Raw genomic sequence first — 12,350 nt, forward strand, 5'->3', positions numbered from 1 at the left:
ATTAGGTAATTAATAATTAAACACTGTGCAGGTCACATAAAAAGAGATCAGATTCACAAATCACCATGCAGCAGGATGAAAATTAAGTTCACAGACTGAAACTCCTAAAATTAAGAGTCCAGAACTTCCACAGAACAGTAATCAACCTGATGATGCACCAATACCCACCGACCTCGGGCTCTGACCTTCACCCAAAATGACCTTCCTCTGGCTCCAAAATGAGTACACAATCCTAATGGACCTGACAGAAAACCACAATCATGGTTTTCCTTCATTTCCTCTGAGAATATGGGGAAAGTTTCTGTCAAAAAGAAAAAAAAAAAAAAAACTGCATTTCTAAATTCAATCAACCGGATAACTTGGCAGCAACCCTAGACTAATTGCACAGCTCCGAAACAACCTTCTTTCCTATGCCTGTCAATTGCTCTAGCTGAAGGCAAATCTGCAATCACCGACTCCCCTGCTGCGTGGGGCCAAATCCAGGGAAGGTTAAGCGACCGAGGCACTTCATACCCACCTGTCCGTGATAGTCGACTGTGTGCCACTCATTGGGGCCCTTGGCGAGAGGTCTTCTTTTTATCCAACTTGCATTTTACAGTAACACCTCCACACCCCACCCCCAGTGCTCTGGGATCAGGCTTAATTTCGGCAGGGACACAAAAGTCCAACTCAAAACTCCATCCAGTCATCTAGAACATCCGATTGCAAGGGGTCAAGGAAAGGGATGCGGGTTGAAGCAAAACAAGTTATCTCCCCCAAACAAACCGAGCAAGTCGGCCACAAGGCGAGTTCTAGAACTAGGGATGATCCTCAGCAAGGCACCAGGGGAAAACTTCGTCAGAGGGAAGTCGCGAGGCTTGGGACGGGAACCGGGATCCCTCCGGGCTGTGGTAGGATCGGCTCGGGGACGGGCGTCGCCTCCTGTCCCGAGTCGGCGGGGCCCGGCCCTTGGGTCCCCCGCTCTATCTGGGACTGCCGGCCGCTCGTGGCCGCAGCCTCCGCCGCGTCTCACGCCGTCCCGCGACGGGCTCGCGCCGCCCCATGTCCCCGGGCCGGGGCCCTGAGCTGCTCCGCGCCGCCCCCACCCGGCACCGGCCGCCGCGCTGACAGGGACCCTGTCTCAGCGCCGCGGGCAGCTCCCCATCCCTCCGAGGCCCCCGCGCTTCTTCCGCAGTGGCACGACGGCTCCTCCCAGACGCTCTGGTAGGCGGCGGCTCCCGCGAGGAGCGGGAGGTCCCGGCCCGGCCCGGCCCGGCCCGGAAGCCCGGCCCCCGAGCGGCGGCGGCGGCGGCGGCGGCGGTGGCGGCTGCTCCGCGCGGAGGGCCGCTCGCCGAGTCCTCAGGGGCACTCGCGGGCGCGCGCGCAGGGCGGGGGGGGGGGGCGCAAGGGGGGGATCGCCGGCGGTGACGGGCCGTGCGACCACTGCGGGCACGCGCGCGGGTTCCGGTTCCGGTTCTGTCTCTTCGGCCCGGCGCGGCTGCAGCGCGCCGAGCCGTCCCCTCCCCCGCCGACTTTTTGGGCCCTTCTCCCTGGGACTTCGGGAAGCCGCTTCACCCGGGATCCCTCCGCTTCCCGTACTCTCCAAACTTGCGCGGATACTTCCGCGCAACGCTGTCAAGGAGGGGTGGAGAGGAGCGAAAAGTAGTCCTGCGGGGCAGAAGCAAGCTGCTTCTGTCCGCGCCGCCAGCCGCTGTCCTCACTGTCCCTGAATGCCCTCGAGGTCCAGTCCAGAGCGTAGCTTCCAGCGCGGCACAGCAGATGAGTCATTCCACAACCCGAAGTTCACATCTAGAGGGTCTTCAGGGAACTCCCCGCCTCTCTCGTACTGGAAACTTTTATTCTTTGAGGGAATGTACTCGTTCCCGGTGTCAAATACTATTTTTTTTTTTTTTTTTTTTGATGGCAGCACACGACCCCGGGTCCACGTGCCTCGCGACAGTGTTAGGCAGACCCGCACACAATCAGGTTTTGAGGTGGTCCATACACCTGGGGCACCTGCCGGCCTAGCCCTGCAGCCGGGAGTGGCCAGAAAAGGCTGAGAAGAAAGGATCTGGACCACGCTGAAGCCAGGAGTTCTTGATATAAATATTGCGTTTAGGCTGTTTTGCCTTGGCAAAATGAACTGTATTATTTGCCAAATTGAGAAAGCCTGGTGCTTTCCACAGCAAGTTAATAAGCTTGTTGTGAAAAGGGATGGGAGAAGAAATACATCTGTCCAGTAAACAGCATTAGGGATCCCTTTGAAGAGTTCCCAAATGTTGTTTTCCGGTTTCTTTTTCGATGGGTTAGAGGCATTCAGCTACCCATGCAGTTTTATGATTAAATAATTCTGTCCCTGAAGAAATGAAGTACCACGACACAATATAGATCTCCAGCTTTGCCTGCAAACATCAAGTGGCTATTCCTTTTATACAATTATCCTTAGACTTCAATCCGTGTCCGTGGGAAGAGACTTCGGCCATTTTGTGGAAATCAAATCTAATAAACAGTGCATATGGAGAGGAAACAGTTACCTCTTAATAATGCTGTTTCCAAGTCATCCCACAACAGTTTGTGAAAGGATCATTATCCCTGAATAGATGCATGAGCTCAAGGTGACGTTAGAACAGGGTACAACGGGGAAAGATAAACAGACGCCTGAAATGACTCTCTTGCTGAACTTTTTTTTTTTTTTAAGTTCAGGGCACAGTCAGCTAATTTTGTAATGTTTATTTTTGGAAAGAATAGAAGCAGATTCAAGCCACTTTCATAATGATCAGACCTGGACACGTTGCCATCTGCTGGTAAATCCCAACATGGCAATTCCATCCTGAAGACACCAATTGTCTCTACCTATAGCTGGAAACAGTTCCATAAATACAATCAACAAAATACAAACCGTATCCCCAAGCTTACTCTGTTGCCTTGAGTGTGCTGTCCTCCTCTCCCTTGTTCTGATAGTGTTAACAATGCAGGTATCAAATGAATGGAGTCTGGTGACTCATCAAATCATGAATTTTAAAAATAAGTTCCCATCTTCCTTTCCAGCCCGGCCTCAATTCTTAAGTTTCAGGAATAAAGCAAACTGGGAACGTTTCCTAATTCACCTTCTCTTCCTTGCATACAAAACCTTTTTGGCAAGCTGCTTTCAACATCTTTCCAAATTTAACAAGCCCAAGGTCCTAGCTGTGAGCAAAGGAGGCATTTTGCTGTGGGAAAGCTTCAGAAGATGGCCAGCAAAGGCCTGAATAACCAGTGGTTATTCCTTCCAGAACTACTGTTTCAATGATGAGGATCTCTAGCCACTCACAAGGCATTGATTTTATTTAAATCTCTCTTCCACTGTCCTAAAAACATATACTATAGAACACATTCAGCAGAGCCAAGCAAACCAAGGCCCGCACCCTAGGTCATACATTTAGCCCTTTACCTAGGAAGGTGGCACCAGTGACCCAGTCACTGGACATGCAGTCTTCCAATGAGACTTCCTCCAAGCCACATATGTCCTCTTATCCATTGTTTCAAGGTGCTTATTAAGGACCTACTGTGTCCAGGACTGCTCTAAATATGAGAAATCCAGTCTATGCTACAGAATGAGGCCCTGTCACCAAAAGAGGGACAGGGCTGAGGATGTAGCTCCTGGTAGAGTGCTTGCCTAGCATGCCTAAAGCCTGAGGCAGGGAGGGGCAACTTCTCAAACAGGTGGCAAAATCAGAACGCTATCCTTCCTCTTTAGGCAAACTGTTTTCTGTGTGCTGATTGCTATCGTCCACATAAAAAGTAGGAATGATTAATGCCAAAGAGCAGATTACTGTCACCCCTAAGTATGACTAGATGTCAACCTTTCCACAAGCCAAAGGCTGTTTTTCTTGGCAAAGCCACCAGAAGGACACAAAGGCAGACTCTGGGTTTGTAAAAAGTTACTTTTATTTTTATAAAATTTAGTGCAAATTGTATTGAAATATAAATCCCTCTTGAGCGGTATTGGGGATGAGTACACAGTAATTCAAATGCAAGTCTTTCCTTTTGTCTGGGGACACATCACAGGACTCTGCCCTTCATTTACCTGTGCTGTGAAAACAGGCGACCTCTTAACTGCTGAGTCATTTTCACGTGGTTTGCTAAGAGAATGTCTTCATAGCTACTAGTTAGAACATCAAGGAGAGCTGGAATGAGGAATCCCTCCCCTTACCACTCATTCAGGTATCTTGTTATCCAAAGAGAAAGAAAGAAAACCTACAGACATCGCCTTGAGTTTGCCTCAGACAGAAAGATCTACAGTCTTTCCTTCTGAGGGGTAAGGGAGAAAAGAGCCAGTAGGAGATTAACCCTGCTCACTAGTCTGGTCTGGAGCAGGTTGCACAGTGCCAAAATAAAACGCCAGTTTGGTTTTGTTTTTCCTTTACGCTCGTGTGCCAAGCCCCTCTTTTTGACTATGCTTTTGCTGAAATCAGCATTCCCCAGTTCCCAGTTCTGCCCACAGTTTGGCTGGAAAGGAACACACCGGCATATCTGGGACATAAATCATGGAAAAGGGGGTATGATGCTATCTTTCCAGAAAACAAAAACAAAGGCAGCCCCTTTGACTATCTAACAGTCACCTGAAAGGTCCCACCATTAAAGTGCCTTTCCATTTGCAAGAATGTCTACCTGTTTCCAACCTCTCCCCCACGACTGGTTTCTGTAGCCAATACCATCAATTATAAGGTCATTCACTGGCTTTGTGTCACCGGTGACTAGAGAACAGACTGACACTTCTTGCTGACCTTCAGCCTTGCCTTCTGTAGCGCCATGTTCCTGGCTTACCAACTGAATTAGCCAATCACCATTGATCTAAATAACATAGTAAAAATAACAAATACATAAACAAATAATACTTTTTTTTTTTTTTTCATTAAAGCCCTACATTAAAGCCAGGCATGGTGGCACAGGATTGTAATCCTAGCACTGAGGAGACTGAAGCAGGAGGATAGAGTTCAATGCTAGCCTGAGCTATACAAGCAAGACCATATCTCAGGGGAGGGGGAAAAGGGGTAAAAAGGGAATGGATCTGAAGCAAAAAGGAAGAAAGGAGGGAGGGAGAAGAGGAAGGAAGGAAGGAAGGAAGGAAGGAAGGAAGGAAGGAAGGAAATAGCCTCATCACCCTGAGGCCAATACATACATTGAAATCTTTGGTTCTAGTTTGCAGTATGTACCAGGAGCTGAAACCTGAACTCCTTCTCAAGTACAGTGGAATCCACATGGTAAATCCCCATGGAATTTAGCCATGGCCTCTCATGCCTAGCAGATTAATTCACAAAAGCCCTGAGAACTGGCATACTTTTCCTGGTAGGGCAGAACCCGTACAACAGGACTAAGTAAATCTAAATCTACCCACACCTCATTCATCTCGCATCCAGAGCATTAGCGCTACGGTTTCTGTGCACACAAGAGTTAACACAGCAGGCCTGAACTGCTCTCCTTTGCAAAGGCCTGCTTTGCAATGTTGGGCCTTGGCTGGCACCTGGGAGCTACAACTTAGAGAGGGCTCCCACCAGAAACTGTTTAGATTGGCTCACTACTCCTAAACTGTTCCTGAAACAAGATGGCTTATGCTGAACGCCCGCTGTGAGGAATCTTGAATGTTGTCTTGTGCTAAGTAGGTGCCTACATGACCTATGGCCAGTAAAAGCTCTAGGCACCAAATCTTTGATGGTTTTCATGTGCGTTGCCATGACTCACTCCTGGATATCCAAACAGGAGACTTCAGAAACTCCTACCTAGCTCCCACAGGCTTTGACAAAGGTCCTTTTCCCTGCGCTGAGTCTTCTCTGTAGCCTTTCATTGTCATAAATCAGAGCTGTGAGACTATAGGCTAAGCCCTGCATCTTCCCGATGAATCATAGAACCCAAGGGTGTCCCTGGGAACCTCTGACACAGTGTCAGGAGGCTCAGTGGGAATTACCTTCCATTGCTAGTCCCCCACCCCCCAGCCTTCTGTCCCTGTTTGTGAAACATATCCCGTTACAGATGCCTGAATGTCAAACGCACGTCCCTTCCTGCGAGTCCCTCCCTTTATAGCACATGGGCTGAACATATTTAAAAGGTCTCGTGGAACTCAGGGGTTCTTTCCAAAGGAACAAGAGACAGCACTGATTTCATTCAAGTTCTTTTCAAAGCTGTCTGAATATCTAGCAGGCCTCCTCCCATGAACACGGGGACCCAAAAGCAAGTGGCAATGGTCCTCACTATACAACTCCACTTGCCAGTCACCACTGAGGGAGGATGTGCAAGTACCACTGTAGAAGTGAGTGTTTCAATATACATATTCCTAGCTTGGAAACTGACTAAAGCGATGGATACATTTAGCCCTTTTTCGAAATCTAAGTGCACTAGAATCCCAGTTCTTAAGCTCTATAAGCTCGGTTCTGTTTCTGATCCTGATCCCATGGCCAATTCAACCCAATCCATTTACCAGGTGCAAGCCTTGGCTAGTGTGTTTTGAGATGCCCATTATGTCTTAGCTGTCGTTCCTCATTCCTCCTGCTCCTCCACGCATGGTACTTCTTGATGCTTTTCTTCCATGCGAAGCGCCAGATGCTAACCATAAAACACCAAGACACAGCATACATCGCTATTCCCCCAACCTTCACAAACCACTTGGGTGTGGGTGAGACCATTTCGCAGAAAAGGAGATGAGCGCCCACACCAATCCTCACACCAGTGAACAGAGCCACAAAGAGGAAGTCCACCACATCTCCAGTGAAACTGTGGTAGTGCCCGGTTTCACGGAGAAACCAGCGTATCTGGAGCAAGGGGTTGGTGATCTCACTTCCAAAGAGGACCGCGTTGACCTCTGTGCCCGACTCCCCGAGTGCTAGAGCCATGATGATCCCCAAGATACTCAGTGTGTGGTGAGCCAGCATCAGGGCACCCTCAGACTGGAAATAGATGCACCAGCCCAAGTCGAAGATGAAGTAGCCCAGGGTAAGACACAGAATGTGAACTTGGAGAGGTGTGTTCGGTGAGCCTGAAACAAACCAAGACAGAAAAGGACAACAGGGCTGGGAATTGGGCCACCTGCATGGGGATCCTCTGCTGTTGTCTTTCAAACCCTTTTGTCTGAACCACTAAAGAAGACAAAAGCAATGACAGGCACAAGCTTGCTTGGTTTTGTTTTGTTTTTTGTTTTTTGTTTTTTGTTTTTTGTTTTTTTGAGATGGGGGTCTCTCTGTGTAGCACTGGCTGCCCTGGGACTCACTCTGTAGACCAGTCTGGCCTGGAACTCAGAGATCCACCTGCCTCTACCTCCTGAGTGCTGGGATTAAAGGTGTGTGCCACCACCGCCTGGCATAAACTTTAAAAAATGATAACAATAAAATAAAACATAATATCTACCCTTACTCAAAACTCCAGCACTCTGGTGGGGAAAGGAGGATCAGGACATGGCCAACTTTGGCTACACATGGAGTCAGGGCCAGCCTGGATTATATGAGAGCTTGTCTCAAAAAGGTCAACAAACCTAAAGTCTAAAACTGTGGTCTTTTGTTGTTGATGTTGTTGTTGTTGAGACAGGGTCTTCCTAGTACTTGCTCTGTAGCTAAGGCTGGTCTGGGACTTTTAGCAATCTTCCTGGTTCAACCTCCAAGATTGTAGATCACAGACAAGGGCTACAGAGTAAACTCAAGGCAAGCCTGTGTAGTAAGACTGTCTCAAAACAGTATCAGGAAAAATAACAAAGTAGTAATAAAACCTCAAAGACTTCAATCAGTGATTTGACTGTTCAACCACAGTGTTCTTCTTGTGGAAGAACACAAAATAGTTATTTTATTATTTTTAACAAAATTAGTGAATGTTCTAACTCCCCCGACACACACCCTTTAACTAGCTAAGGTCTATTCCCAGACTCTTGGGTCATTCTGTTTGAGTTTTTGTTTTGTTTTGTTTTGTTTGGAGACAGGGTTTCTCTGTGTAGCCTTGGCTGTCCCAGAACTTGCTCTGTAGACCAGGCTGCCCTCAAAAATCACAGAGATCTACCTTCCTCTGCCTCCCAAGTGCTGGGATTAAAGGTGTGCACCACCACCACCCAGCTCAGATTCATTGATTAACCCAGAGGATTACATTACTGGACACTAGCAGTTCTAACCCATCCTGAAAGCAGACTCCAGAGAGAACTCCCAGAGTGTCCTCATGTCCAGTGACATGAGGTACAATGACCTAACCTGACATATTTAAAAATCATTAAGGACCTTCAAATAAAACATAAAACTGCAGAATTTGTTTCATTTCAGTTTCATAGAAAGATTAGAAATTTGAGGCCAGCTTGGACTATAAAACAAGAACCTGCCTCAAAACAATCAACAACAAAATTGCAAAAGCCTATATAATCCCAGCTACTCTGCCAGGAAGCAGGAAGAGCATAAATTCAAAGCCAGCTTTGACTACCAAGTGAGCAGCCAAGCCAGCCTGGTCAACTTAGTGAGACCTTCTCAAGATATATATGAAAAGAGAGAAGAGAACGGGGACACAGCCCAGTGCCTAACATGTGCATAGCCCTAGATTCAATCCCCAGTACCACAAAAAGGCAAGAAAAGAAAGACCTCCAATAGCTCAAAAGGGTTATGAAAGGCAGAGGCCAGTAGTGACAAACACAACATCAAAGCTACCAATGACGACTGCAATACAAACTATTAGAATGGAAATTATTCTTCACTATTATACAAATCTATTTTTTCAAGTGCCCCAAATCATAAATCCCTAAGAAAAATCTCTAATGTCCCTTCTACCTACCTGGATGGGTAAAAGGCCAAGGGCCATCAATGAAGCCAATATATGCAGACAGGCCTATAGAGAGGACTCCGTGGGTGAAGGTCACCAGCCGGCAGCTCCACTCATAGCTTCGGTGCTTATTCAGGCGGCAGAAAGATGTATAGAGTGAGAGCCAGCCACCCAGGCTGCACAGCACCTGCAGACACAGACTTAATGCCATCCTATGACAGAAGAGACCAAAACCAGGAAAACAAAGGATGCACCCTAAGAAAACAGCAACGGGTCGTTTTGTGCGTGTGCCCGAATTGCTACTATAAAATAATAGGAAGGCATGACCTTTACTGAAATTCTTTATTATATACGTATCCAAGACTCTTGTACATAAATGTGGCTGCTGTATTTACGACTGCAAGCCCCCTGGAGATACTAGGTCAACCCCTGTTGAAAGCTGTGTCCTGGAAACCAGCAACAGCCCTATGAATTATTAAGATAACTCCACACTTAACTAACCACCCTATGTCAGTAATAACCTTTCCGAGATCCCTGATTTTGGATGGTGATACACAGACAGCAGAGCTCATGTACCTGATAATGCACTCGTACTTCACAAATCCCAGCACTAGCCAGGCATAGTGGTGTGTGCCTGTAATCTCAGCCTACTCAGGACGCTGAGTTAGGAGGATGCCAAGTCTGATGTCAGCTTGGTCTATACAGCAGGTTCAAGTCCAGCCTGAGCTATTTACAGAAGCCATGCCTCAAAACAATGAGAAAGTACTAAGGGTACAGCTCAGTGGTAGAGCACTTGCTTTTCACATGGGAAGCCTTTGGTTCAGTTCCCAGTATCAGACACCAAAGGAGAAGGGAGCAAAGACAGGAGAACCTGAGTTTGAGTCCCAGACCCATGTTAAAAAAAAAAAAAAAAACAAGCATGGCAGAGCATGCTAGTAATCTCAGTGCTGGGGAGATGGAGATTAATTCCTGTTGAAAAACCCTAGCTCAAAAAAGCAAGGTCAACCAGGACAGAAGAATAACACACACACACACACACACACACACACACACACACACACACACACACACACACAAAAAAAAAAAAAAAAAAACACTTCAGCACACAGAGGCAAAGATCTCATCAAAAAACATAATAAAATAAATAAATAAAATACCACTTTGGTTTCTGCTAGAAGTCACATGATACCAGGCATTTTAATGTGGTTAAGCTGAAACTAAATTCGGCTGAGGTCTGGATTTGGGTCATAGGTTTATCAGTCAAAATCAAAACTTGAGGCAAATGTAAATAGAGAGCCAAACAAAGACTCCAGACCTCTTGGAAGGTATCCCAACTCTATTACTTATCAACAAGGAAGCAAAAGGATTTTTAAGTAAACGTTGAGATACAAATTTATCCGCAAGGCAATTATTCAGTTAAAAGTGAGGCAAAGCAGCTGGTAAGTGCCTATAATCCTAGCACTGGAGCAGCAGAGGCAGGAGGATCACCTTGAGTAGGAGCTCAGCCTGATCAACACAGTGAGTTCCAGGATGGATGGATGGATGGATGGATGGATGGATGGATGGATGGATGGATGGATAGATAATGATAGAGATGTTAAAGTCAGAAAACTTAGATTTTTAAATTTTGCTGACACATTTAGACAAGAATAGTCAACTCTGAGTTACTTTAGTCATACAAAAGTAGATTCCAAAAAGGACTAAGATGTCATTGTTAATATACATTAGCTCCTCTGTTGAAAGTGCAAATAAGAAAGAAATCCTAAACTCGTCAGCTACCAGCTATGTGTCTCATCTCTGCGGGAATTCTCTGCATGGCTGCACTGAACCGCTCAACCCTTTTCTGACAAATGCGGACCGACACCCCTCAATACACGAGCCACTCCCAGGAATGCTATACAGAGAGAGCTTGGGCAAAGGGCAAGTTTTGTCCAGCTTTCCTGAGAAATCAGGTTCCCATTCAAGAAAACAGTAGGTGTCCATCAGAAACCTGTAAGTGGGGAAATCACTTAACCTGAAGAATGTGTTTAAATTAAAATTAGGGAACAGAAAAAGGGCTGAAGTGGGGGCGAGGGGTGGAAGGTCATTCCAGTTCTAAGACACATTTTCTGAAACTTCTAGGCCAATCTTCAGAGTAAGGGCCAGACATACAAAGTACCAAGTGAAAAGCGCTGTCCCTCTCACTTCCTTTGAAAGGCCAAGGTCATTGGCCAGTAAGGCGGATCAGCTGATTGGGACTCGGCGATTAGTATTTTTAGAGTCCTCTTCTCTGAATGCTAATTCCCTGGCCCAAGACAGGAAACAGTAGCCCATTTACAAACACTTCAGTAAAAAGCAGGCATTTGTAAACGGCAGAAGCAGCTCTGTGACCTTGAGCCTTCGTGTCTAGTGTGGGGTCTGGGAGGTTCCCAGGCCCTCGTAGCTCGGTGCCCGGGCTCCTCTGTCCCGGAGAGCAGCAGCGCTGGGCGGGCGCCTGGCTCCAGGCCTCGGGCGAGCTGCAGCCCCGGGCTTCGAGCCAGCAGCAAGATCGCCTCCCGCGCGGGGGACGTGCCCTAAGGTCTCGGACACGCCCGGCTTCCAGCCCGGATCGCCCCATCTTGCACCGTTATCTAGGCATCCAGCCTGGTGCCCAGAGCTTGGCGCAAAGAGGCCCCGGCGCCCCGGGGCAGAAGAGCCCGAGCGCACCTGGCCGCCCGCCCGCTTCCTTCCCCGCCTGCGCCAAGGGCAGGCCGGTGCCCATCCCTCCAGCGAGCGCTGTTACCTGGCGGAGCGCACCGAGAAGCCTCGGGCGCCCGGGCGCCCACAGCCCAGGGCCCGGATCGCGGCGACAGGAAGCTGTAGGGAGGGGGGGGAGGGGGGGGGAGACAAAGCTGTGACGGCGCGGAGGAGGAGCCGGGGGTCTAGGGGCACCTGCTGGCTGGGAGGACAGAACGCAGAGTGTGTGCTGGGCCAAAAAAGGGAGCTGGATGGAGGGCCTTCCTTTGGGCAGGGAAGGGAAGGATGCTCTGTTGGGCTTGTTTGTTAGTCTGTTTAAATCATCATGGGGCTGTGAATGTAGTTAGTGTCTGTCTGGCATTTTATGTGATTGGAACTTTTGCCTAACATGTGTGAGGCCCTGGATTCAACCTCCAATCCGTCTGTGAAACGGAACAGCCTCTTCACTAAGCATTTACTGAGCACCTACTAAGCACCCACTACCTACAATATCCTATAGGTGATGCAAGACCCTATCTTTGATTTCCTGCTTGAATCTGAGTAGCAAAACAAAGACGCCCAAAAAGTTCTTAGGCCTGGGAATTGGGTGGCTCTCTTTTCAGCACTGCCCCTATCTGGATATGAACATACGGTTTTAAAGGAGCTGGAGAGTCTTGCAAGCAAAGACTAGAGTTCGGTTCCCTGCACCCATGTCAGGCAGCTCACAACTGCCTCTAACTCTAGCTCCGAGGATCCGACGCCCTCTTCCGGCCTCTAGTAACATCACACGCGTTCTTGCGCTTGCAGACCGCAGACACATTTTTTAACGTTAATTCTGCTCGGTATGCAGCTGGGCAAGTTAAGTCAGTGCCTCCTTCCTCATCACAGACTGGAGGGAGCAATGTCTCTCTCATAGATTG

The 12,350-nt window shown here is 48.1% G+C and overlaps 2 protein-coding genes across 7 annotated transcripts in view; both read right to left on the minus strand.

Moving 5' to 3' along the window:
• Arhgef12 (Rho guanine nucleotide exchange factor 12) overlaps window positions 1–1,565 on the minus strand; it is a 141,976-nt gene extending 140,411 nt beyond the window's left edge. For all 4 annotated transcript variants that reach the window (XM_036191784.1, XM_036191783.1, XM_036191782.1 and 1 more), the window contains exon 1: window positions 518–1,565. In XM_036191784.1, coding sequence (XP_036047677.1) covers window positions 518–549 — 32 coding nt within the window. In that variant the 5' untranslated portion in view covers window positions 550–1,565. The remainder of the gene's footprint in view (window positions 1–517) is intronic.
• Window positions 1,566–5,061: 3,496 nt separating this feature from the next.
• Tlcd5 (TLC domain containing 5) lies at window positions 5,062–11,580 on the minus strand. 3 transcript variants are annotated; one of them, XM_036194050.1, is made up of 3 exons: window positions 11,498–11,580; window positions 8,749–8,863; window positions 5,062–6,988 (listed from the first exon to the last, which is right to left on the minus strand). In XM_036194050.1, exon 3 carries the CDS (start codon window positions 6,882–6,884, stop codon window positions 6,450–6,452), a length of 435 nt encoding a protein of 144 aa, XP_036049943.1. In that variant the 5' UTR covers window positions 6,885–6,988; window positions 8,749–8,863; window positions 11,498–11,580; the 3' UTR covers window positions 5,062–6,449. The 3 variants fall into 3 exon arrangements, with proteins under 3 accessions (XP_036049943.1, XP_036049942.1, XP_036049941.1); XM_036194049.1 differs by having other exon boundaries at window positions 8,749–8,923; XM_036194048.1 differs by having other exon boundaries at window positions 8,749–8,948.
• Between the last annotated feature and the right edge of the window lie 770 nt (window positions 11,581–12,350).

Source organism: Onychomys torridus, chromosome 7 (assembly GCF_903995425.1).
Source record: "Onychomys torridus chromosome 7, mOncTor1.1, whole genome shotgun sequence".
Taxonomy (NCBI): Eukaryota; Metazoa; Chordata; class Mammalia; order Rodentia; family Cricetidae; genus Onychomys; species Onychomys torridus.